At 47.7% G+C, this 26,263-nt stretch overlaps 1 protein-coding gene across 1 annotated transcript; it reads left to right on the top strand.

Annotated features, from left to right (window-relative positions):
* The first annotated feature begins 13,332 nt into the window (after nt 1-13,332).
* Nucleotides 13,333-24,701, top strand: Ykt6 (YKT6 v-SNARE homolog). The gene is made up of 7 exons (XM_052198697.1): nt 13,333-13,572; nt 16,967-17,049; nt 18,736-18,836; nt 19,832-19,936; nt 20,197-20,262; nt 21,623-21,724; nt 22,916-24,701. The coding sequence occupies exons 1-7, from the start codon at nt 13,469-13,471 to the stop codon at nt 22,949-22,951; spliced, it is 597 nt and encodes a 198-aa protein (XP_052054657.1). The 5' UTR covers nt 13,333-13,468; the 3' UTR covers nt 22,952-24,701.
* Nucleotides 24,702-26,263: the final 1,562 nt, after the last annotated feature.

The raw sequence follows: 26,263 nt of genomic DNA on the forward strand, positions 1-26,263 counted from the left end.
TGTCCTTGGCTGTGGTGCTCCTAAGGGTGAACAGACACTTTTGTTGTTGTTGTTGTTGTTCCTTAAAGAGCTAGCGTCCCTTCCTGCCTGGTCACAGGCCCTTCATTCTGCTCAGGATCAGGCAGTGACATGCCAGCACTGGGCACAAACCTGTGTGGCTCATCCTTCCTGTCGACATCTTCTGGATTGCTTTCTAGACCCTGAGGAATCTGGGAGATGTGACAGAAGCCTCTCCCTGTAAGGACGGAGTGAAGTGCTGTGTGGATGTGTGCTGTTCCTATGTCAAGGACCCTAGTGCCTCAGCCCCACTGGATCAGAAAAGCCTTCCCTGGGTAAGGCCCAGAGCAGTGGCAGTCTTCCTCTGGTCCACGTGTGGATGCTGATAGTGTGTGCAAAAAATATCTACTGTAGCTTTCCCCCTGAATATTTATCACATGAAGACTGTGAAGTCCCTCTCGAGACTGCTCCTACTCAGGTTAGCTGAACCTGCCTTCTTATTCATCTGTGTGCAATAACTCTACCTCCATGCTTAATCATATACCATAAACACACTGAGGCTTCTCCAACCTGGAGCCCAGTGCACCGATGCCAGCTTTTCCGTGCATCCATGTTCTGTATGTTTTGTCTTTCCTTCAGTTCCTCTCTACCCTGTCCAGGTCAATCTCTGGAGCCATGGTGGGGGGATGAGCCACTGTACACCGATGCCTCTGGGTTGCTTGGTTTCTTTGTGCCTGCAACACTTGTGGCACATCTGGCAGCCACAAGGGGAAGGTCAAGAGAATCAGGAACACTAACATGAGCCTTTCTGAGACTGAAAACCACGGATCTCTGGGCTGTTGGCCAGGCAACATGACAAACCTTCAGATGTGCTCAGTTTAATTGGGTATATGGAACAGCACAACATCCCTAATGGGCAGAGTGGCTCCAGGGAGAAGACGTCTAGGTGAACAGGAAGATGTCTAAGTGAACGAAAACAGTATGAAGTGGGCATCAGAGGTGACGCCGGGTGGCTCAGGAGGGAAGAGGTCAGGAGCTCTGGTGAGGCAGGAAGGAGGGTTCCCTGCAAGGTGATGGAACCCAGTGTTATGCTAGAAGAGGGCAGATGAACAGCTTTCCAGAAACAAAGGCCTAAGGGGAGGCTTTTGCTCTGTTCTGTCTGTATTATAAACACTCCAACCAGGCAGCATGTGAAGGCGCAGAGCAGAGAGTGCTAGCTCTAGGTTACTCTTCTGTGGTTGAGATAAAATAACCCTGACAAAAGCACCTTAATGGAGAAGGGGCTTATCTTGGCTTACAGTCTCAGGAGGATACAGTCCTTCATGGTGGAAGACAAGGTAGTAGGCTGGGATTGTATGGAGACAGAAGCTGGAGGCTGGCTAGTCACGTCGTAGCCACATCCAGGAATCAGAGAGCAAACAGGAAATAGGACAAAGTCCACTCCCAGTTGTAGAAAGCCTTATTGGGGTGCCATGCCACCTGACAGGAACTTGACATTGACCAATGTGAAATTCTTCTCCCAGCCTTTGAGTGGGAACTCCTGTGTTAGCCATAATCCCCTCCACCTAGGGTGGAGTGCTCGGACCAAGGTGAAGCCCATTGTTCTTCAAGGACCTGCAGTTTCCTGAGAAACACTAGCCTCCTGTGGAGCAACTATACCGGTTCTGTGGAGAAGTTTCCAGCCTTTGGGGGAAGGGTTTTCCCCTGCCTATAACTCCAAATATATTATTTGGAGTTCTCCACTAAACTTTGCGACCTTGAACAGCAATGTTGTCTTGGTCTCCATCTCTTTTTGCTGCCTTCCCACACATCCCCAGCTTCCCTTCCATCCAGGTAACCCGTTTGATGTAACTGTGGGCAGTTACACCCAGTGACCCACTTCCTTCATGGAAGCTCCACCTCCTAAAGGCTCCACAACCTTCCTAAACAGTGCCACCAGCTGGGGACCAGGTGTTCAGGCATAGCTCATGGAGGACATTTCACATCACACCCCAACAAGGTTCTCCCTAAACCCCCACGGTCTGTTCATAGAACCCCTTCTCCTAGCCCAAGATTTGCTTTCTCTGCCAAGATGCCCCCAAGCCAAGACCTTCCTAGACATCCAATCCTCCAGATCCACGGAAGTCACTCTGCCCACTTCCAAAAGGCTAAAGTTCTCCCACATGGCTTAATGGAGTGGGCCGTGCCTCACCTAAATGTGTTGAAGAAGCTACCTGTTCTACCTGCTGACCTTCTCCAGATAGTCTCAGCCAAGGTGGCCTCTTAGACTGCCTGGAGTTTTGCAGCCATTAAAAATGTTGTGGAGCTGGGCGGTGGTGGTGCATGCCTTTAATCAGGAGGCAGAGGCAGGTGGATCTCTGAGTTTGAGGACAGCCTGGTCTACAGAGTAAGTTCCAGGACAGCCAAAGTTACACAAAGAAACCCTGTCTCGGGGGGAAAAAAAGTGTGCTCTTACCCTCTCTCAGCTCTCACTACTCTCTCTGACCCCTTATCTCTCTTGCCCCTCTTGGGCTCCCCTCCCCTCCCCTCTCTCCATGTGGTCATCACTGGCCTCTACTTCTCTATTTTCTCTGCCTTTCTCTGCCTTCACTACCCCATTAACTCCCATCCCATGACCTGAACAAACTCTATTCCTAAAAAAAAAAAAAAGAAAAAGAAAAGAAAGAAAAAAAGTGTGTGCGTGTGTGTGTGCGTGTGCGTGTGCGTGTGTGTGTGTTCTTGTGTATGCCATGGCATGCCTGAGACTGAGAACAGCTTTCAGGAGTCAGCTCCCTCCTTCCATCCTGTAGGCTCTGGGGGATCAAACTCAGGCCATGAGGCTTGCCAGCAAGTTTCTTTCTCTGCGGAGCCATCTCACTGGCTTTGCCAGGGCGTTGTTTGAGACAAGGTTGCTCATTGAATCTAGAGCTTGCCAACTTGGCTAAATTAACTTGTCAGTTAGCCCCAGGTATCCTCCTGTTTCCAGTTTCCCAGCTCTGGGATTTCAGGTGTATGGTGAGGCTCGGCTTTTATTTGGGTGCTGAGGTTACAGACTGGGGTCCTCATGGTTTCTCGGCAAGAACCTTACTAACGGAGACATCTGTTTAGCCCCCTTTGTAGCCAGTTTGAAAATGTGTTTGGGAGCTAATTTACTGATGGCAGGATTACTCCAGTGTTACAGTGAGGAAAAGTACAATGCCCACCCAGGAACTATCACCAAACACTCTCTAGGTAAACAGGTCACTAAATATTTACACATGACATAAAGCATTTAAAAAATCACCCTCTTAGTTACTTAACACTTGATGGGGTCTATAATGGGCATGTTTGCATGTATGAATAGTCATCTCAGTCACTGGAAATATTTCCATGAATACTGTGGCGCCTGCTGGGCAGTGGCCCCTCCCTAAGGCTCGGTCAGGATGGCCACTAACATTTCACAGATACACTCACTGCTGAGACTGCTCTCCACATGTAATCGGTGCACCCAGGAAGACCTGAGGAGTTACTCTTTCCTTAAATGTGGCAAAAAAAAAAAAAAAAAAAAAAAAAAGTAGAGTGCCCATGGCTATTTGGGATGTATAATAAAACATTTGTTGTTTATCTGAAATGCAAACCTAACTGGATATCCTAATTTTTTGTTTACCAAGTCTGGAAGCCCTGGCCTTTGCAGGGTCCCCCAGTAACTAGTGGCTAAAGGAGTGCAAAAGGCTGGGCCTGACTCAAAGGGACTCCTACACCACAAATAAACGCTCACCTCAGGTTCTGACCCAGTGAGTCAGAACTGGAGCAGTCCTGGCAATCTGCCTATGACGACATATTTTTCCTTCAACACGAGCTTCCTCACTGGCAATGGAAGGAGCACTGAGAATGCTTGGCACACAGAAACAGTCAAATGCCAAGATTGTTTATGAGAGCAGGCCAGGCGGTAGAGAGTTGACTCCTGTCTCCGTGGATTCTGCTTCAGTAGGTCTTTCTCCTGTATTCAGGAGCTGGAAGACCCCATAAATCCTGAAAGTGTTCCCAACTTCAGAGCCCTCATAGGACAAACAATCAAGGGACAATGTTCCTTCCTGCTGAGTCTTCCTCATGCAAGCTTCTCAGAAAGGCAGCACTGACAGGAAGGCTGAGGAGGTACATCCCTCTTGTAGCATACAGAAGACCCGCCCATGGCCGGAGGCCCCTCCTCTCACACGCCCAGCGCAGGGCTCACTGGGCCATGCAGGAGACTTGAAAGGCAAAAGCTGTGACTTAGGACAGGTCTGAGCACAACGCGCCTTTACTTTATGTGCTTTATCCTCCATGTGCTTACTTTATATATAGTAATTTCATTAAAACTCTGTTGTGTAAAGTTAGCTTTTCTTATTCTTGCAGGGGATGCTTGAAGACTTGGGAGAGAAAGGGCCCCATTTTATGCAACGCTTTTCCTGTGATGAACTTGAATTTAGATATTTGGCAGAGTAAGAGATTAACAGTAATAATTAATAAAAGGGAATAATTGTAACAATACGCCATGATAAGTGTTCTTTTAAAATCCACTGCTCTGCTGTGTCTCGCTTCTCCTGTGAGGGGAGGTGCTGCAGACCCTCTATCAAGAGCTGGGGCGAGTGGACAGGAACCATTTGTGCAGTAGCCTAACTGCTTCTTGATGCCTAGTGTCAAACCCAAGGTTGAAATATTTGTCCATCAATCTGATAATGCAGGCAGCTTCTAAAGAGCTCCTGGGCAGGAAGTAAATGCACTGTATACTATGTATTACTGTACAAAAATACACTCGACAAAAGTATGATTTACAGAAGGGGGTGTGAGGTGTTTCATTCAACTACACAGAACAACATACAATTTTAAGCTTATTTGGGGGGCTGGAGAGATGGCTCAGCACTTAAGAGTACCTATTACTCTTGCAAAGGATCAGATGCCTTACAACTCCAGCTCCAGGGGATACGATTCTAGACTCCGAGGACATCAGGACGCATGCATGCAATTCCCAGACACAGACAGACATATGCACATAATCAAAAGTAAAAAAGTAAATCCTTGAAACTTATTATTAGCTTGTTTATGGAGTTTTCTGCATATATTTGGTCTGCAGTTAGCCACAGGTAAATGAGATTGTACACCAATGAAGCCAGAGGGGGCGTGGCACAGACTTGGCCGTATCTGTTGCTGACAGGAGAATGTTCTCAGATCCAGGGAGCTAATAATTTATAAGGGCAATGGGATCACAGGCGAGTCAGGGAAAAGCTTGTGGGTTGATGGGGGATCTTAAGATGGGACACAGGACAGTATAAGAAGCAGGGTCATGACTTCCTACAGATGTCCCAACCCTTGGGACCTGCGACTATGTCACTTTATGTGGTAGGAAGGTTTGATAGATGTGATTTAGTTAGTGACTTGAGATGAGGTGAACCTGGGTTATGTGTTTGGGCCGGTGCTGTCAGAAGTGGGCAGGAGAGGCAGAGATTATGTGATGGTCAAGCATAGGTGAGAGAGATGCACAGACCATCACTGAATACGGCAGGAAGGATGCAGGTGCCCAGGAGTGGCTGGGCTGGAGAAGCTTGCCGGGAAAGGAAATGGCTTCTTCTACGGTGCCCAGAAGGGGCGGGTCCTAGCAACACCTTTATTTTAACTTTCAGAGATCCATTTTAGATCCTAGAACTGTAACATAACAAGTGTGTGTTGTTTTAAGCTCTTAAGTTTGTGAGTTTGTCCTAGTAGCAACAGGAGACTCCCATTCCACATGGTAGGACCTATAGGTCTGGTGAACTCGGTGTGTCTATCCAGCTGCCCAGAGAGGCTCACAGCCCAGCAGCTGACCATTCTGACAGGCAGCTCTCCTTCCTCCTCTCAGCAGTCGGTGGAAGCAAACATCACTGTTCTAATTAATTAGTGATCAATCATAGGCCCAAAGAGGCCAAGCAGCAGCCTCCAGACTCAGCCTGGCCTGTCTGCCCGCTGAGGTCCAGACATCACCTCCCTCAGAGACAGACTCATACTGGGGAGTAAGAGAGAAGCACAGATCTGGCCTGTGGCGCAGAGGACGCCATAGGGCAGTGGCAGAGGCTATAAAGAATGATAGATTTGGATACACGCAGCCTACGGAATTAAGAAAGCCAGGAAGCTGATGGGTCTGGGGAAGGAACTGCGATAGTTCATTTAACCCTTCTGACTCCAGTCCTCCTGGCAGCTTCCTGCTACATTAGCTACTTAGAGTCTACCTATGTCTAGCTTGGCCAAGTCAGGGGCCCTCATGTACACACTAGACGTAGACAAACACACCCTTGTATGTGTGCCTTGGAGACTTGCTCTTTAGGGTCCCCAAAGGAACCCTGAGCAGGCAGGGCACAGAGGGCAGCTTACAAGGAGAGCTGACCCTGCAGTTCTCTGAGGAGGAGAGGTAGACATAAAAAAAAATAAAGTAAAATAAAATAAAATAATAAAAAAGAAGGTATGTAGATGTGTATAAGAAAAGCCCATCTCCTTTCTAGGGAGGTCCAAGAGGTTCAGGTAAGGTCCAGACCTCCAATGGAGGCCGAGGCCATGCCTTTCTTGCAGAGAGTCATTGCCTACCTGGAGGCAGGGGAACACACACAGACACTCCACACTTTCCTTCCCAGTTTGAACAAATTCCCCTTTTCTGTCTCCAGATACCTGTGCTAGACATCAGCTTCCTTCTCCCTAGATGGTGTGAAGCGGTCTCTGTTTGGCCCACCTCAGTAGCAGGCACACGTGGGACTTGGTTGGGCCCTGGCCTGTTCCTGCAGGCACCATGTGGGCTTTCTCACTCACTGGCTCTGTCTGTTTTCTCCTAACATCATTAGCTCTGCCGGAAGCCGGCTAGAGGTTGTTTACGCTGACCTTGACATTTCACACAAAGAAGAGACAAGCCAGGGGGAAAATGTGCCCAAAATGACAGAATCCTGTTCACTCCAGAACGGGAGAGATGGGTGTGCTCTCCGTTCTTGCTTCCTAGTGAATGTCCAGTCCTCATCTCTTCCCCTGCGCACTGCTCAGCCCAGGGCCAGCAACGACATCTGGAACTCTGTGGTTGGGAAGGAGATTGCCCTGTGCTTCTCATTATGTCGCAGCAACCCTCAAGGCTCCATGAAGTGCTTCCTGCTAGGAGGGGGAGGGGGAGAAGGCAAGAGGAGGGGGAGGAGGAGAGGGAGGAGGAGGAGGCCTATGGCTTGTGGTAGCTGTTCAGTACATTCTCAAAATCAGGCAGTAGGTTTGACCCCAGAATGCTTCAGCCATCCAAATACCTCAATAGGATCTGATTCCCCACCCCACCCCTCCCCCGACCTCAGAGTCTCTCGACAGATTGCTTCCCAGACTCCTGAACAGCTCCACTGCTGGGTCACAACACCAGTCGAGTAAGCAGAGATCTTTCTGCCCCACAAGCGCCCCCAGACACATCTTTCTTAAAGATAAAAGCAAATTCAGAGGTCCAGACCCTGACTGGCGGCAGCCAAACCTGTGAGTGTTGGGGACATGAGAACGGATACTTCTGAAATGCCTGGAGAGGTAGATACCTTTTCTTTCTTGGTGGCCTCCATCCTGGCTCTGTCATCCAGCATCTGCGCAGCCACCAGCCCAGGTGAGCTGGGAGCCCTCAGTGTCCAGCACCAGATTTCCAAAGCAGAAATAGCCCAGGCGTCTCCCACAGAGTCACAGCCTGCACCACCTCAGAGAGCGATGTCCACCTCAGGCTGGTTGAAGCCACAGCTTCCTCTTTTTCATTGTTGTCTTCTGGACTCTTCCCCACCAAGGCCTCCTCAGGCCCAGCGGTCTCCAGGAGGAACCATGTGGTTCCAGGGAAATGTCCTCAGTGTTGAATCTTCTTCTAGCTATGCTGAGCTGTGAAGAACTGGTGGCCTCTAGACAGACTCAGCAAAAACGGTCTCTCCCTCCGGTGGCTTGGGGATGGCTCTTGAGTAATGAGGCAACAGGTAACTCGTCTGTCCCTCACGCCTCAGTTTTCGTCTCTGGACTCAGTCACAGTCGATGCTTCTGTTCCAACCAGGTGTGGAGTAGATGTCTCCTGTCAGGGCCTCTGTGCTCCTGAGAGGGCCTGTGGTTTCTATGGTGACCATTCTATCATTAGAGCCACCATGCAGAAAACTGGGACTGATGACCAAAGGCCTCTCTACTCCTGTCACCATGGTGACCACTCTGTCACCTTGTCACCGTAGTGACTGCCAGCCTGGTAGACATTACCACCTGCTTAGTTCCCAGATCAGTGCCCTGGTGCCTGTCACACTTACTAAGGAGCAGAGCCCTATGTGTCTGAGAACCGAAAGAACAGAAAGTGTCTGGCTTCCAGCCTGGCCCTGTGCCCTGGAGACAGCTAGGAACCTTCTTGCTGCTTCTCCCTTTCTTTCCCTTTCTCTTGGTCTGAAACCCAAACCGGAATGGTGGACCCGAACCATGCTGGCTCCACACTGCCTGGGACTCGGTGTGTTTCTATTGCTATCCCCGGAAGCCTCAGACCAGGGCATAACTATTGTTGGAATTATGTTTTTTGTTTTGTTAAAGATTTATTTATTTATCTTATGTATGTGAGTATACTGTCACTCTCTTCAAACACCCCAGAAGAGGGCATCGGATCCCATTACGGATAGTTGTGAGCCAGCATGTGATTTGGGACTTGAACTCGGGACCTCTGGAAGAGCAGTCAGTGCTCTTAACTGTTGAGCCATCTCTCTCCAGACCCAGTGTTTCTTCTTTTAAAAGTATTCATTAGCATATGTAATCTGTATACAAAATAATGGGTTTTATAATGGCATGTTCATTTAAGTATATAATCTATTTTGACTATAAGTGTATACACACACACAGGCACACAGACACACACGTATGCACACACACACACACACACACACCCTCTCGTCCCCTAACTTGCTATTCCTCTAGGTTTCTGCTTTTAAGGATTATTTGTCCAATAAGTACGTTACTATTGACAGATTTATATTTCATCTAAAATGTCTAGTAGTCTTTTGTTTGACAAGTGTGTTGTGTTTCCCAACAAGTTACAACTCAAGTTTCTGCTCAAGCTACACCTTGATAACTAGTGCTTTGCATTATACAGAAGCATCTACCCACTTTCATGGATTCTAGTCTATTCTAGATTAAGGTTTGGTCAGAGAACACTTTTTCCACACCCAAGTTGTAAAATTAAAAATGTTCTTCCACATTTAATTCTAATATTTTATTTTATTTCTGACTTTTATAAAATAAAAGATAATTATATCACCTCCTTCTTCTCGCCCCTCTTTCCAGGTCCTTCCAAGCCTTCACCCGCACCTTCCTCCCTCTCTAATATGTGGCCTTTTCTCCTTTGTTATCACACACACACACACACACACACACACACACACACACACACCACTACAGTCTGTTCACTCGGGTTAGTATTACTTTGTAAATATGATTTCAGGGCTGACCATTTGGTATTAGACAGCCAATTAGGGGGCTCATAAAAGGGAGACACAATTTCTTCTCCTTCTCCTCCAATTCCTTAGCTGTCTGAGTTTTTGATTTTGGGTGAGGCCCTATGAGACTTCCTCCTTCCATGCAAGCGTGTCTACTGGTGCTGTCCATGCTCAGAGCTTTTTCAGGCTGCCATCTTGCCACATTCTTGTGGCTGAAGCTTGCCTATTATTCTAAGTCACACAATCTCACAGCAGTCTTTCCCGTCAAACTTGTCAAACCACCAATTTAACAACACACACTGGCCTTCTGTGACTGTGTCTGGAGTATCTGACATTCCGACGGCACCCCGCATGCTCTGGCTGCTCTTCTAATACTTCCTATTCTCTGGAATCCTAGGGCAGCTCTCTGTGCACAGTGTGAGACAGGAGCCCTCTGGATGGCCAATGTTGGTATGGTGAGGTCTGGTCTGGGTTAGCAGGACAGGCTTTTCGACTAGCTCAGGACTGAGCCAGCAGGGCCCTGAGGACCACTGGCATCCGGAAGCCATGGTGCAGTTTCCTCGTGAGGACTTCTGCTCTATGGCTACGCTGTGGGTGCTGCCAGTCTCTGCTTGGCTTGGCTTTGAGGGCATTCCTCATCTTCTTGCCTTTCCTCTGTCTACTCTTGTTCTCAGGTGGGACCCACACGTGCTGAGGCCCAGGGAAGTCCATGCAGGTTGTGGAGCAGGAGGAAGGCCTGCAGGATCTCCTGCCTGCTTCTCTGTTTTCTCGGAAGCCTCCCTTCTGAACTTCCTGTGAGGTGCTGACCCGGAGCCATCAAGTACGGTGGCTGAGATAAGCAGGCTGCCTAAATGACTGTGGAGTTCCACTTCAAGCAGCTGGCGTTCGTCCAGTACAGCTCGTCCTCAGCCGGGAAAGGCTGACTCTAGAAAAACAGGGCCTCGGGAAAGCCCCATGCAGGGAGGGCAGTCTGAAAATACCTGTTCCACTCATTCCAAAAGCTCCTATGTGTTCTCACCTAACAGACATGAAATCTGTGGCAGACCATTGCTATCTTTCCCGTTGCCTAGACAGTCCAGGGGAAACTGGGACAACCCAGTGAAGGGAGATGTGCTTAGTATGAACGAGGCCCTGGGTTCTATCCCTAGCACCCATGGATATATTCACTCACCTGAAGCTTCATAACTGGTCTCAGAGAAATCTGACCACATAGGTAATCGCTTTCAATGCCGTCTTGATTTCTTAGGGGCTCTGCTGTGTCACTGGGATAAACACCCTTGTGAGCAGGACAAAGCTTCAGAGGCAGGTAGGTGTTTGCTGCATTCACTGGGCAAATTCAGAGGACCTGGGTCTTTGGACACGGACACTGTCATTACAAATATGTTTTCAAAGAGGCTTTTTAAAAATTAGGATCTGGAGAGATGACTTGATGGTTAAGAGCACTAGCTAGCTGCTCTCACAGAGATTCTAGGTCTGGTTCCCAGCACCTACATGGCAACTAATAACCGTGTGGAAATCTAATTCCAGGGAATCTAAGAATCTGGCACACTCCACTGGCTTCCATGGGTACCATGTGGAATAACACTCAATATATATTTAAAAAATCCCTTAACATTTTTATTATAAATATATACTATCTATACTATTATTGTTGTGTGTTAATGTGCATGCATGCATATAAATAAATATGCAGGGAGCTGACATGTATGCTATTTTGTGCATGTGTGCATGTGGGACTTGGTTCTTTCCTTCCACCATTGTGTCCTGAAGATCAAACTCAGGTCATCAGGCTTGGCAGCAGATGGCTTTACCCACTGAGTCACCTCTTCTGCTCTGCGAAAGGGCTTTTCTTTGACATCTCAGGACTTAGGGGAGGCTGGACACAGGAGCTCCACCATCCTACACCAGTGATGCTATGCTTGTCTTTTCAATGACTTATTTTTGCAAGCTTTTCTCTCCCCACACTTTCAGGTTTCTTGAATCACTACCAGGACAGAAATTTCTGGACATCCTTCATCTGCATCCCTTAAATCTTCTGTACTGCATTTGCTCTGTCTTTGGCATTGTGATGAATAACCTTAGTTGCGAACTTTACCGCATCTGGAGTCAACTAAAACACAGGCCACTGAGCAGTCCTGAGAGGGCTTTTCTTGAGCAGATTAAGTGAAGCAGGAAGACCCACCTTAACACTGGGCAGCACCTCCTGGTGGTGATTCATATGGAAGGATATGGAAGAAGGAAACTTTGCTTGTTGCTTGTTTGCTTTTGCTCTCCCTGGCTAAGTCAGCTACCCTGTCACTGCAGCATTTCTACACCTAAACCAACTTAGGGATTCAAATGTTGGCTGGAGAGCAATCTCTCCAGGAATCCTCAGACTTTCAGCACCATATTAAGTTTGCTGAGATATCCAGTCTTGTGGTCTGAGCAAACACCAGATTCTATTCTTCTCCAGTGTGAGGCAGCCACTGTTGGCGTAGTTATACAGACAGCATCCTGAAGCCAACCTAACAAATCCTCTCTTAATATATGTGCTATCAATCCTGTTCCTTCAGAGAACTCTAATACAGGTTATAATACATATATAATATGTTCATATACATACATGTATAGACACATGAGTATATACATATTCATAAATAGACATAGCTGTAGATAGACCTTACCTACATGTAGGCATATATGCATATGAGCTCTTCAAGAGTAAGTTGTGTACATAATGTTCATCTATTTCTACTCATAAAACCAGAGAATTTTCTAATAAGGCCAGAGCAGAAAGCTGGAAATAAGAATACAGTGCTTTTATGTACTCTACAGACCTTCTCAAATCTTAGCCTCCCTTTAAAGCTCTGCTTCCAACAGCCTGGAGGGCACCTTCAACCTATCATGAGGCTTGCTTTCTTTTTCCTTTTTTGTTATCGAACATAATGATGCAAATAATCACCGTCGTTGTCGTTAAACATCTTCTATGAGCGGGGCTCGGAATTTGACAGTTTATCGTTTTTTAGCAACATGTCTACAAAAAGGGTATTTTTCGAATTTAACAGATGTGCGGGTGTGGAACTTTTGCAGTGTGGAAGTACCAGGACTGAACTCAGGCTGTAACAGCTGGGGAAACGGAGGGGAAGGCAATGTCATTCTCAATAGATTAACAAGCTTGGCTCGGGGAGGTCGCATATCTCTAGATGAGACTTCCTGGCCAAGGGAGGCTGAGTAAAGCCAAAGAGCAGTAAGAGGTGCCAAGGGTTTGATAAACATTTTAGTGTTCACGTTGAAGCCCAAGGTTCTCCTGCTATCAATTTCCTTAATCCACATCTCTTTCTGCAAGGTCACTATCCTGGTAATTTTGTACAACTCTGGATAAAGAGACTTTCTTCAGAAATGGTTCTCATCTGCCGCCTGTGGAGCCACGGTGTCAGTGCAGGTGAATGGGGCTGGGTGACAGCCGCCTGGCTTGTGGATCAAGTGTGCCCACGTCAGGGTTTGCTGAGCCTGGCCACAGCCAGTGACGTTCCTGATTTTTATTATTGCAACGGAAAGGATGGAGGACATTTCTTTGAGGCGTCTGTACTTGGGATACCCAGGGAAGAGGCTTGGTTAGCCTGGTGCTGTTACATATCAGATGCAACAAAAGTAGAGCGTAGGGACAGCCACGGGTTGCTATGCTAGCAGGATGGGGAAAGAAGAGCGTTGGTATAGACGGCACTGCCCACCGCCAGCCAGGGTCCGCGCCACAGCCCGGAAGAACAAGCACAAGGCACTGCCACGCAGGCGGAGACCGAGCTTTCTGGCGCCGGCACCGGCTGACGCGGGCGGGGGGCGGGGGGGAAGGGGAGGCGTCCCGCCGCTTAGATACACGTCCGCGCACGCGCGCACTCTGCCTTCCGCCCTCCGACTAGCGTCTGGGACGACTCGCGGCCGGAACCGGAAGTGGGCGCTAAGCTAGGAGGAAGAAGCCGGCCCGGCCCCGTCAGCAGCCGGCCGCGGCTGTTCCGAGGGACTGCGGCCGCGCTCCTGTGAGCGGGTCTGGGGTCCAGCCAGCGGCCCAAAGGTGCGGCGCCATGAAGCTCTACAGCCTCAGTGTCCTTTACAAAGGCGAGCCAAAAACCGTGCTGCTCAAAGCCGCGTACGACGTGTCTTCCTTTAGTTTCTTCCAGAGGTCCAGGTAAGTGGGCCGGGCCCAGGTGCCTAGACCTGGAGGCCCGGGGGTCGGGGTGGGGTCCAGGAGGGCGGAGAGTCAAGTCTCCCAATGGGAGCTCGGCTTCGGCCTCGGGCCGCAGGGTGTGCCCGAGGAGTCATTAGCATCCCTGGTAAAGGGCGCTGCCTTCCACAATATTGCCCTGTTGTAGAACGATTGGACCATTGAAAATGGTGCGGATTACAGACGCACCGCCAAATGTTCGGACCCAGGGGATCCAGACTCAGAAATACGTATTTTGACTACTACCTCGCTCCCGGTGATTTAACCAGTGTTTGGTATCTTAACAGCCCCCTTTATACTTCGTCTTTGCCAGTGCTTCTCACCTTCCTTATGCTGCGACCCCTTAATACAGTTCCTCATGTTGAGGTAACCCCCCAACCATAAAATTATTTTCGTGGCTACTTCATAACTGTAATTTCGCTACTGTTATGCATCTTACTGTAAGTATTTTTGGACGTTGAGGTTTGGCAAAGGGCTTGCAGCCCACAGTTTGAGAGTCGCTGGTCACTTGGGCTTTCCAGCAATTCTGTATAAGGTGTATGGTGGAATTTCTTTTATGAGTAAAGTCATTGATTCCTCAAGGATTGGGTGTCGGGCACAGCTATAAGTCAAACTCATTTTTTTTCTTTTTAGTGTTTGGGCCTTGTTCAGAAAGGGTCCACGATGGTAGTTTGGCAGGCACCACTGAATTTATATTGCTTATAGGCGTTTAAAGGATTGTGAGGTGCTTTAATTGTTAAGTTCCACAGATACCTAGTCTTGTGGGAGTGAGCAGAGTGACTCAGACACAAAAGAAGAAGGAGCCAACAGGGTAGGACCTGTGGTCATCTTGTCTCAACATCTGAGGGAAATAATGTTTGTTCAGGTTGTGTCTTAAGATTTTGGTGGTTCTAAAGACTTCATATAAGTGGAATATACAGTAGTTGTCTTTTTGTGTCTCACTGATTTTACTAAGCAGAATGGCCTCGAGGTTCATCAATGTTTCTACAGATACCAAATTTTTTCCCTTTTAAAATGTATACAGTATTGAGTTTTATGTAAACACTACGTTTTGTTTATGCCTCAATCTGCTGATGGACATGAGTTGCTATGGATTATAGTTATGTGGTTAATGCTTGCCAAGGGGTTGGACGGTAGCTTGAGCTGGAGAAATAGCTCATTCAGGAGACTGCTTGCTGCATGAAGGCCTGAGTTTGGTCCCAAATACATGAAAAGAAAAGCAAAACAAACAAACAATTAAAACCTCTGGGTGTTGTGGCACATGCTTGTACTTCCAAAAGCTAGGGAAGGAGAGACAAGATGCTGGTCATGGTGACTGGTCCCCTGGGGACCAGGGCATGATGACTGACTCTCTGCGGATCTGGGCATGACCACTGGACCCTTGGGGACCAGGGCATGATGACTGGCCCCCTGGTCAAGCCTACTCTGTGAGCACCTAATGGACTTCATCTCAGAAACCAAGGTGGATGGCCCCTGAGGAAAGATTCCTATGTACACATGCAGCTGCACACAGATGGTGCCCACACCGCTGCTCTGATGCACAGAAATGTAGCTTATAGCTTCCTGCGGGGTGCACTCCCTGAAGGTGGAATTGTCGTGTCATCTTTGGCTCCTTCTGCTCTTCCTGCCCTGTGCCCTGGCCTCTGCTATGCACTTGGTGTTCTTTGTCTCAGACGGAACCTGTGGTGACAGCTTGGCTCCGGCTCTTTTCACTTTTCTCTTTCTGTCTCCATGGAGTATTCTCAGCCTCATGGTGCTACAACCTCTTTGACATCCTTACGTTCTCTAGTGTCAGATGACTAGCTGTGAAGTAGAGAGACATATGTTCCAGTTGAGTGAGACCCCCCCCCCCCTTTTTTTTTTAATTTGGTTTTTCCGAGACAGGGTTTCTCTGTATAGCCCTGGCTGTCCTGAAACTCACTCTGTAGATCAGGCTGGCCTCGAACTCAGAAATCCGCCTGCCTCTGCCTCCCAGAGTACTGGGATTACAGGCGTGCGCCACCACCACCTGGCAAGACCCCTTATTCTTTTTTTTTTTTTTTTTTTTGGATTTGGTTTTTTTTTTTTTTTTTGTTTTTTGTTTTTTGTTTTTTTGTTTTTTTTTTTTTTCTGAGACAGGGTTTCTCTGTATAGCCCCGGCTGTCCTGGAACTCACTCTTGTAGACCAGGCTGGCCTCGAACTCAGAAATTCACCTGCCTCTGCCTCCCAGAGTGCTGGGATTACAGGCGTGCGCCACCACCGCCCGGCTGAGACCCCTTATTCTTATCTTTCATGTCACTGTGATTACTAAATTCTCTGACAATCAGTGCACTAGTAATAGTCCTAATCACCTGACTATAATCTTGCTCTAGGTAACTTTTTAGTTTTATTGCAAAGGCTTTCTTGAGAATTAAAAAGAAAATTAAAGAATTTTTTTGTGATTGTTTTCACCATGTCAGTCCCTCATGATAATAATAGTAGTATATTATGTGCCCAGGTAGTGTTTCAAGTGCTTGTGTATATTAACTCATTTTTAACTATCACACAAGTCTTAATTTTACTATGGAGGTCAGCACAGTAATTTGGGTGGCACCTAGAAAGACTTGAGATTTCAGGGTTAGGTCTTCAGATATTGCAGTTAATATTACTGAAGCTCTGGACCAGCACTTGGGAGGCAGAGGCAGGTGGGTCACTCAGCCTGGTCTGTGTAAGAGTTCCAGAACAGCCAGGGCCACATAGACTGTGTCCCACAAAATGAGCAAACTTGTGCTGATGCCCGTGGCTGCCCTTCATCCCTCATCTAGCTCTCACCCTTAGGTCTGTGGATTCCCAGCCAGGTCTGTCCTGTGGCTGCAGTACTGACTGGTGTGCTTCTGCCTGACAGGTTTTCCCACTACCATTTGTCTAGAGCAGTGGATCTTATGTATCCTGCTTGGAAATTAGTACAGGAGGTGCTGTCTGCTTTGACCCCAGACCCCTGGCATGTTGTTAAGATTTCAATCACAGTTTTATTTTCTGTGTGTGTTTGTGTGGGGGTGTGAGTGCATCATGGGATGCTTATGGAGGTCAGAGAACAACCTGTAGGAGTCATTCCTCTTCCTCCACCATTGGGTTTCCAGGATTGACAATAGGTGCTTTTATCCAAAGAGCCATCTCACTGGACCCCAAATCATGTTTTTGAGCAAAATGTTAAAATAACTGTAACCTAAAGATTTCTCAAACACCCAGAAGTGGTTTGTTGGTACATAGGTCTGACTTGAATGGTGGTATATAATTCATGTTTAATTACATTTGATTTATTACCTCAGAGGTCACTTTCCCCTGTGTTGGGTACAGTGTGTCCGAAAGAAGGTTATGAATATGTGTTGTGTTTCCTAGTGTTCAGGAATTCATGACCTTTACAAGTCAACTGATTGTGGAACGCTCGGCTAAAGGCAGCAGAGCTTCTGTCAAAGAACAAGGTAAGAGGACTCACGCCCGTCTGCGCTCTGGCCTGGCAGTCACACATGCTGCCTGTGCCGTGCGACTGCTCCCAGGACTGTGTTCTTCTGCTGCCTGCCGCGTGTCCTCTCCTGGCTTCTCCTCTTTGTGAGGAGTGCTGAGCAAGTGTAGACGTGCATACTGACTGCACACCGATGTGCAGCAGCTGCACAGCGCACGCTCACTGCACGGCGGACCCTGGCTCCCGCCTGCCGCAGCCCTGCCCGCAGACTGAGCGGCCACAGGTGTTGATTCTCCTGGTCCATCAGCAGCCTTCGTGGTCTGCTGTTCCTCCCGGAGTAGAGCCTGCGAAAGAAGGTGTCTAGCTAGCACTTGTGAGGGAAGTACTGTGTTCTTTAAGATTTCTTTTTTCTTTTCTTTTTTTTTTTTTTTTTAGCAGAATCTTCCCTTTATTTCATAATTCAGGTTTTGGATATCAGTTAGGGTATTTATTTTAGACTCATACATTTTACAGACAAATTTGAAGGTACATGATTTTTTTCAGCATAAACAAAGATAACCTCTCATAAGCAGTGGCCCTAACGTAGAGTTCCTGAACTGATGCTGATCACTGCAGCGATACTGCTGTATATTCTCTGAAGAGTTTCTGTCCTGTGACTACCACAGAAGTGAAAAGGACTTGTGACTATCTGTCCTCTCTCCTTCCTGCTGTCTGCCCTTCACGATTTTAGCCCTAAGGACTATTCCTCACACTGGCAAGCTTCTCAGTTTCTATGGAAACTGACTCCATGTTTGGCTCGTTCTTATTTGGGAATATATATAAAATAAGATGGTAGTTTCTATCCCACCTCCTCTCTGTTCCTGTTGATCTCTGCTCCTCTCGGACTCTAGGGGCTTACACTCTTTTCCTCTTTTGTTTTTCTTTCTGTTCAACATTGGAATCTTCTGGGTCAGATCTGTAAACAAGAGACTGTTTCTGTAAGCTCTCATCCAAGGTCCTTTTGCTTTGGGGATGTGGTCAGCCATGTCACTTCTGAATCCGTTCAAGTGGCAAAAATCAACAGTACTGTGAATTATGATTATTTTCAGGTTTTTCTGCAAACTATTCCCTCTAATCACATGACAGCTTTAGTGCAATAACACTAGAGACCTCATCCAGGACTGCCTGGGCTTTTTCTAGACAATTCCTCCTAGCCACCTACCTCAGGCTATAGTAGGTCAAACTATGTTGTCTTATTACAGGGGATTGAAGCCCTCAGAAGTCATTTTCTGCTTCAGCTACCCTGATGAGATTAAGAAAGAAGAAGCAGTTTGTCTTGTCTGGTATCCCTCAGTTTAGGAACAGCACAGAGCTGGGGGAGGGCCATAAATTGCCAAGGCTTATCCAGACCTGGCCTGGGCTAATGCCAGTGACCTGGAGTTGCTCCTGGGGACATTGTCTTTGGTGTGTTTTTCATCCCTGGCAGTTCATTTTGTTTTTGCTACACACAGAGTATCAGAGAATCTAGGATTTAATTAGTCAGAGCTCCTGGGTGTGGCCCATAGAACTGTGGTAAAAGAGCCTTCTCATAGACCTCCTCAGAGCAGTTGAGTTTAGAATAGTTTTAGAGTGGTTCTGTTTGAACTAGAAATCAGGAACCAGCATTATGATGCATTGGCAGATTCAAAGAAGCCCTGCTCTTATGTGAGGTATCTTGTCTCTGTAGAATACCTTTGCCATGTCTATGTCCGGAGCGACAGTCTGGCAGGCGTGGTCATTGCTGACAGTGAATACCCTTCCAGAGTGGCCTTCACCTTGCTGGAGAAGGTGAGTGTTGTTGGACTAGACTGGGTGTCAGGTGGGAGGGAAGCGTGGTGGGTGCCGAGCCCGGAGCAGGAGGGGTGAGTGGTCTCAGGCCATGTTTTCACCATCCCTCTACCCAGGCCAGGAGACAACTGAAATTACTGCCTCCTGTGTGTATTTCCTCCTTGGTGCTGACTCTGGCCTTCAAGTAACCTGTGCTCCTGCCACTGGATTACATTACCTCTCCTCTGGAATAGGGCCACTGCTGCCAGCCTCAGGCTGTGCTCTGCTGAAGGTTCTCTTTCTGTTGTTCCTGCAGGCAATCACTACAGCTTTTCTCCCCTGGTCAGTGGCTTCTTGGAGTTAGTTAGTTAGTTAATTAGTTAGTTAGTTTGTTTGTTTTTGAGACAGGGTCTTACTGTGTATCCTGTCTGGCCTGGAACTCATAATGTAGACCAGCTTGGTCTCAAACTCAGAATTTCACCTGTCGTTGTCTCCTGAGTACTGAGATTAAAGGCATGTTGCAGCACACCAATTCCTATCCACTCTATTTTCTTTTCTTTTCTTTTTTTCTTGACTTTTAAAGACAGGTTTTCTCTGTGTAGTCCTGGCTGTCCTGGAACTCACTGGGTAGACCAGGCTGGCCTCGAACTCAACCTTACCTGCTTCAACCTTCTGAGTGCTAGGATTAAAGGTGTGCACCACCACTGCCCTGCAAGCTTACTTTCTTGAAGTTTGGAAAACTAGGGGACTAGTGTGAAATGAGGGTACTTTTATCATTCCCCGGGTGAAGCTTAGCATACATTGGGCACACTTTGCTTCTAGACTTCTTAGATATGTTTTAATCATAAACATTTGAAAAGAGGAACTTGAACCTAGACTGTTCCCTTGCCATTTGCTGTCCTTGTACCCATGGGAACCCAAGGAGCCTCATTTGGGATGAGTGCTGTTGGTGACCGGGCTTCACCGAAGGTACTGGCACGCTGGGGGAGCTAAGTGGAGTCTCCTTTGTGTTGCAGGTACTAGATGAATTCTCCAAGAAGGTCGAGAGAGTAGACTGGCCAACGGGATCCCCCGCTACAATCGAGTACACAGCCCTGGATGGTCACCTTAGTAGATACCAGGTGAGTTTAAAGAAGTATCTAGAGACTGGCCAGAAGCTATGTGATCTGGACAAGGTCAGTAACCATGCTAGCTCAAGGCTGATACACAGGCAAATCATCTGTTTGAAAAATACAGAGAAATATTTTCAGATAGCCCTAGGTTTTGAGTTCTCCATTCTGTGCTTTTTTTTATTGTGAGAATTGGTAGTTTGCTTAGTTCAAGGTTGTTTTTAGGTAAGTACTTCAGTCTCAGCCTTGATTTTGTTTTGGCTCTTTCCTAGAACCCCCGGGAAGCTGATCCCATGACTAAAGTACAGGCTGAGCTGGACGAGACCAAAATCATTCTGGTAAGCAGGAACGGTGGCGGGAAACATGAGGGCCAGAGCACAGAAGGCCATTCTCACTCTGATGGAATGCTGGTTGCTGTGTGTGTAATTCTGAATTTTGAAGGAGTCATTTTTAAATGACAAAAGGAAAGTAGTTGAGATTTATGTTACTTATTTAATCCAGAATATCCAAATATCTTTCCACCATATCTTTAGTATAAAAAAGTCATTAATACAGTGTTGCCTTTTATAATTTCTTATTTTATGTGTAAGGGTGATTTTGCCTACATGCTATATCCGGGCACTGCACAAATACAGTGGCCTTAGATACCAGAAGGCATTGGATCCCCAGGAACTTGAGTTAGAGATTATCGTGAACTGATGATCGTGAACTGTGTTAGAGATGATGTGGATGCTGGAATTGAACCCAGGACTTCTGAAAAAGCTGGCATTACTGCTATCTCTCCTGTCCTACTAATAAAGTGTTCTGCATACTGAGCCTGAATCTCTGAAATGTGTCATGTTTGCACTTGAAGCACATACTAGGACTTGTCTCACCTCAAGTGCTTGGTAGCTCTGTGGCCCCTGAGTCAGATGACTCAGCTTTCTCACTGTATTAGTCTCCTGTGGATGCTCAGATATAGCTATGAACTGTATGACTCCAAACAACAGCCAAGTGTTCCTTCATTGGAGGCTAGGGGCTTGATATTGAAGTTTGAGTCGGGCAGATTCCTTCTGGGGCCTTGTGAATGATGTCTGTTCCAGACCTTTCTCTGGTTTCTGGGAGTTTCTGGCGGTTCTCCCTGTTTCTCAGTTTCTCCTGTGTCATCACATGGCTTTCTCTCTGTGTCTGCATCTCTGGTTTTATGAAGATGCTAGTTAGGGCCATCCTAATCCAGCATCGCTTCTTCTTAAACTGATGACACTTGCAAAGACCTTATTTCCAAGTCCGGTTTCATTCAGAGGTTCTGGGTGGGGGTAAATCTTAGACAGCCATTGTCCATCCTAGTGTGGTCATAGGGCACTCAGATATGTCTTTCTCGTCATTCAGAAACCTCTCTGCAGATGTGTGCTTATAGTACACAAGTGTAATACAAACATGCCTTGTGTGAGCTTTCCTAGAGCAGTGCTTATCTCAGTCTGTGCTGGAGAAAACACTGGAAAAGCCACCAGGTTCTGTGCTATCGACTTGGAGTATCTTGTGGAACTGGGTTTATTGTGTCTGTTGGGTAGGGGCCCATTAAACTTCCATAAGGACGTGCTGTCAGCAGATGCTTACTGCACAGAGTTAAGAGTTTCTTTCTTTCTTTCTCTCTCTCTCTCTCTCTCTCTCTCTCTCTCTCTCTCTCTCTCTCTCTCTCTCTCTCTCTCTCTCTCCCAGCATAACACCATGGAGTCTTTGTTAGAGCGCGGCGAGAAGCTTGATGACCTGGTGTCCAAATCAGAAGTCCTGGGAACACAGTCGAAAGCCTTCTATAAGACTGTGAGTAGCTGTGCCTGGCCCTTCTGGGCATCCGCTCCCACAACGCCATTGCAGCTTGTTTCTCCAACACTCTTTATTAGGGCTGGCTCTTTATTTAATCAAGAGCAGATCTGGGTATCACTCCTTGGGATACAAAACCTAAAGCAAGTATTTCAGCCCCAGCCATGAGCAGCATACACTCAGGCATTCTGCTGCTTGACTAAGGCTATGCCTTGCTGGTTTCAGAGCCACCACTCACTCCCCATATTGGTTCCAGCTTTGGTCACTAGGGTTTTCCTGATTCCTCTGTTGGGAGAACAGTTGGGCATAAGTCATTACGATACCAGCAGTTCACATCTCTGAGGTGGTTCTTAGTTCTCTAATCCACTTTCCTTCCATTGGCAGGGTACCTCCTGCTGACTGCCTGCTTCTCTCCAGGCATTACTTAAATTTCCAATTGTGAACATTTCTGTTGTTTTGTTTAATGTGTGTGGGTATTTTGCCTCATGTATGTATGTGCACCACATAAATGCCTACTGCCCACAGAGGCTAGAAGAGGACATAGAATTCCCTGAAACTGGAGTTAGAAGTGGTTATGAACTACCACGTGGGTGCTGGGTTCTGAACCCTGGTCCTCAGGAAGAATAGCCAGTGCTCTCAACTGCTGAGCCATCTCCTCAGCCCCAACATTATGTTTTTGGCCCATTGTGGGACACTAGTAGAGATAAGTCTGCCTATGCATATTTATGTTGAGTTGCAATATTGGAGGAAGATGACCAGGTGGGGTAAGAAGGGTGGCCTTGACCAAAAAGCAGGAATAGGTTCAATACAGCCCTGCAAACATGAACAGGAGCCATGCTTCTTCTCTGGAAGACTGCCAGGGCAGTCAGGGAGCACTGCTGAAATATTCATTCTGTCAGTCCACTTTCCATTATTGCTTTTTTTGCTTATACGTGGTATGATTATAGGAACTATATTAATTTATTAAAAATATTAATGGGGTATGATTAAAAAAAGTAAGGCACCCACCCTGTCGATGGAAACAGTGTCAGGTCATGTGGGCAGCTCCCTTTGAGGCCCTGAGGGCTTCCCTCTGGTTGGCTTTGCTTTCCCTCATCCCTCTGATTGCTCTGTTCCTCACACCCCCAGCTCCTCAGCACCCTTTGGACTCCGCCCTCCTTGCACTCTTCAGCCTCTTTTTTTCCTTTGAAGGCCCGGAAACAAAACTCATGCTGTGCAATCATGTGACGTAGCCCACAGAGGCAGGCGCTGGATCGTCATGTCACATCAGCCCCTGGAGACAAGCGATGTCCTAGAAGAGGATCTGGAGCCAGGCAGACTGGCAGCTTTTATTTTGAAGTTCCCAAGAGGAATGGAGGCTGATTTAAGGGTGGGAACATTGAAGTTCGTATGTGTGGTTGTGACTTTGGGAAAGAATTTGAGGTCCTTAAAGATGTAATGTTGGGAAAATGAAACCATAAACTCTTAAGTGGCTCTTACAGGTGCTGAAGGGCTTATTCTCAGCTAACCCTGGAAGGCTCTGTGGGAGGGAATCTTTTTTTCCTGGTCCTTGGTATGACTTAGGATTTCATTTGTGCATTAACGATATTAATTCTCCAGGGAATGGGGTGGGGGTGGGGTCTGGGGTCAGGGCTCCAGTAGGCAGAGTTTGAACATGCCAACATTCTACTGCCTTGTACTATGGTGGGCTGGGAGAAGGTCACTCTAGCCAGTAAAAGGCAGTGGTCACTGGGCAGTGGACATGTTTAGCTTGCCTGTCTGGTAGGACTGTCATCTGGCTGGGACAGGACCCATCCTAAGTACCTTCATCCAGTACCACAGAGATGACTTGCAGGAGGTCCTTAGAATGGGCTATGATGGGCAGGCTGTGTTAGGAGCAGTTTTATCAGCTAGCAGATTGAGTGCAGGCTACGGCTGCTCTGGTGTTGGGAGGGTCAGCTGGGAGTGTCCATCTTTGGGGCAGAAGCAGACACAGGTGCCTTTTGCTGTCCAGTATGGAAGAACACTCACCTGGACTTACAGTTGGACTTTGAACATCAAGATCAAATTAGTGGGTGCTGTCGTCTCTCAAAGCTGGTTTTATTTGTCTCTGTGTCCTCAAGATTGTTTTGGCATCTGACTGGAGCTTGCATGTTGGGACAAGTCATTCCTGTGGGTACCAGGACAAGTGCCAGCAGCCTGAATATTTCCAGTGCCTACCTGTGGTCTGTCCAGTTCTGACCTACAAGCTCCTTCCCAATCAGAGACAGTTGCAGGGTAGAAGATGTTGAGGGGTTAGTCTGAGCTGGTACCACTGCCAGCATAGTCTACATGGTGAACCCAGAATGTGCCAGGTTCCACATCACCTCTTCATGTTCTGCTGTGCACAAACTATATCCGAGAGATCCTGTCTCCTCACAAGCCACTGCTGGGATGCTGGCCTGTGATTTTTGAGCCAGAGCTGTCTCACTCTGATGATCCCTGTCCTGAGCCTGCTAAGCTGCCCTCAGAGTGCCCATGTGGGGAGGGGAATATCTACTGTGGCTTCCAGAAATCCCCACTAGTTGGTGTACCTGTTTCTCTGCATACTGCTAGCCAAAGGGCTCAGGCTCCCCGCTGGAGTGGCCTGCCCATGTACTTTCCCACTGCCACAGACCTCTCCAACCCAGGGCTCCTGGACAGCAGATCCAGTGTGTTGCTGGCACTTGAGGTGTAATAAATGGCCTGGGGTGCTGCCTCTTTCTCTTGTTTCTCTGGGGGTACTGGGGAGGAGTAGAGGTGGGTGGCAGTAGAAGTTTGTGGGAGAAGGTAACCTTTGCCTACACATGGCTGTCCTCTAGGGTCTCACTTGCCCTGCAGGGGAGAGTTGTCGGGTTTCCCATTCCCCCATTATATTCTAATGCTAAATCACTTGGCAAGAGTGTATTTTAATAATGCCTAATTTCTCTATGTTCTGTTTGAAGATTTCTGTCCAAATAAAACTGTCTTTTGAAATTCATTGCTGTCTTGTGTTTACTCTTAGCTTCAGGGAAACCTCTGTCCCCAACTCAGCAGGTGCAGGGTGGGACAACACCAGGTACATTGTCCCTGTGGATACTAGGATCCTGTTCTCAATAGACCTCCAGACTTTTCTGGTAGGAATGTTTTTGAGTAGGTGAGGGAGCTCTAGAGTAGCCTTGCTGTCTCAGAGCCCAGTTTCCTGCACATGGAAAAACTTGCCTGGGTGAGCTGCCTCTTAGCCATAGAGACCTGGGGAGGAGGCTTTGTTTTGCCCAAGTTTCCCATTTAGTTCAGGCTGCCTGCAAACCACCTAGCTGTCTTCCAACCTTGGGAAACTTCTGAGGGTTTGGGGGGGACTCCTTACTCCTGAGGGGTACAGATAACTTGTGAGGGTCAGCATGGGACTATTCAAATCTGGAGGATGGTTTTCAGTTTGAAATGGATTCAGTAGCTAGCAATTAGTGGTCTGGGGCCCCTGCTGCCTCTGCTTCAGCAGGTCAGTTAGGCCTTGTAGCTTGTCTTTGATGTCCCTGTCATCAGAGACCCCTCTGCCTGCCCTGGATCCAGTAAGCTACCTTTTCCTGATCTGTGGACCTGGAAGTGTTCAGAGTAACCTGAGCCTTCTTGGAGTGACAGATGCCTGAGGAGCTCTGTTCAAAGGAAATGCTGTTCAGAAATGAGGAATGAAATGTTCCTTAAGGAGTGTCCCTCTGGCCTTAGTGCTCAGCCCCATACCAGATGGCTAACCCTGGGTACTGCCCAGCCCCGTACCAGATGGCTAACCATGGGTACTGCCCCTGCAAACCACTGCCTGCCTTGCTGTCCAACACCCGCACAAAGGCTTCAGGAATAATGCATGGTGGAGGCTCAGGCTCGGCAGCATGCTGCCTTCCTGAGGGAGGCCTGGCTTGGAAACACTCCTCTGATTACAGCCGATAGGTGGCTGGAGCCCTCGCTGGAGGGCTCACTGCTGCTGCACCTGTAGCCACTGGTATTGGCTCTCAAGGAGACTTACTTACCGCCTGCTTGTCTATACCTGAGAACACTTCCCCTGGTGTAGCCCACACAGTGGTGTATGAGATAGGCAACAGTGGTCTCCTTACAAAGTGAACACGCTTACAAACAGATGCTTAAGAGAGGCAATTGGGAGCGTTGGCCAGTTCTGGACTCCTTGGGCCTCCCTACTAAGAGTGGATAGGGCTGTGGACAAAGGGGCTCATTTTTGCAGACTTTTGAGCAAAGACTGAAAACAGGACAGGCCTAGCATAGATTATTGGGACAGATTTGCACCATGCTTTGGGCTGGAAATCCAGGGGAAAGCCTGGGTTAGAGCTTCTCCACAGCCAGGACAATGTTGGCCCACTGGCCTCGGTGCTGGGCTGTCTTGGGTTCTGGCTCTCGGAGTCCCTTTGCTCTCAGACTTGAGCTTCTGGTTGAGCCTCTCTGTGAAGCCTCTTGATTCTACCAATGGCAGTGACCCAAAAGTAAATGCTGTCCTGTGCTGTATGCCTGCATAACGTGGGCACACGGCCATGTCTAGGAAAGTCAATATATCAAATA

Source organism: Apodemus sylvaticus, chromosome 11 (assembly GCF_947179515.1).
Source record: "Apodemus sylvaticus chromosome 11, mApoSyl1.1, whole genome shotgun sequence".
Lineage (NCBI taxonomy): Eukaryota > Metazoa > Chordata > Mammalia > Rodentia > Muridae > Apodemus > Apodemus sylvaticus.

Excerpts from the sequence above, each read along its gene's own strand:
- Ykt6 (XM_052198697.1), top strand. The coding sequence starts at position 13,469 with ATGAAGCTCTACAGCCTCAGTGTCCTTTACAAAGGCGAGCCAAAAACC. Across the intron at positions 13,573-16,966 it reads AGTTTCTTCCAGAGGTCCAG|TGTTCAGGAATTCATGACCT; the intron begins GTAAGTGGGCCG and ends TGTGTTTCCTAG. Across the intron at positions 17,050-18,735 it reads AGCTTCTGTCAAAGAACAAG|AATACCTTTGCCATGTCTAT; the intron begins GTAAGAGGACTC and ends TTGTCTCTGTAG.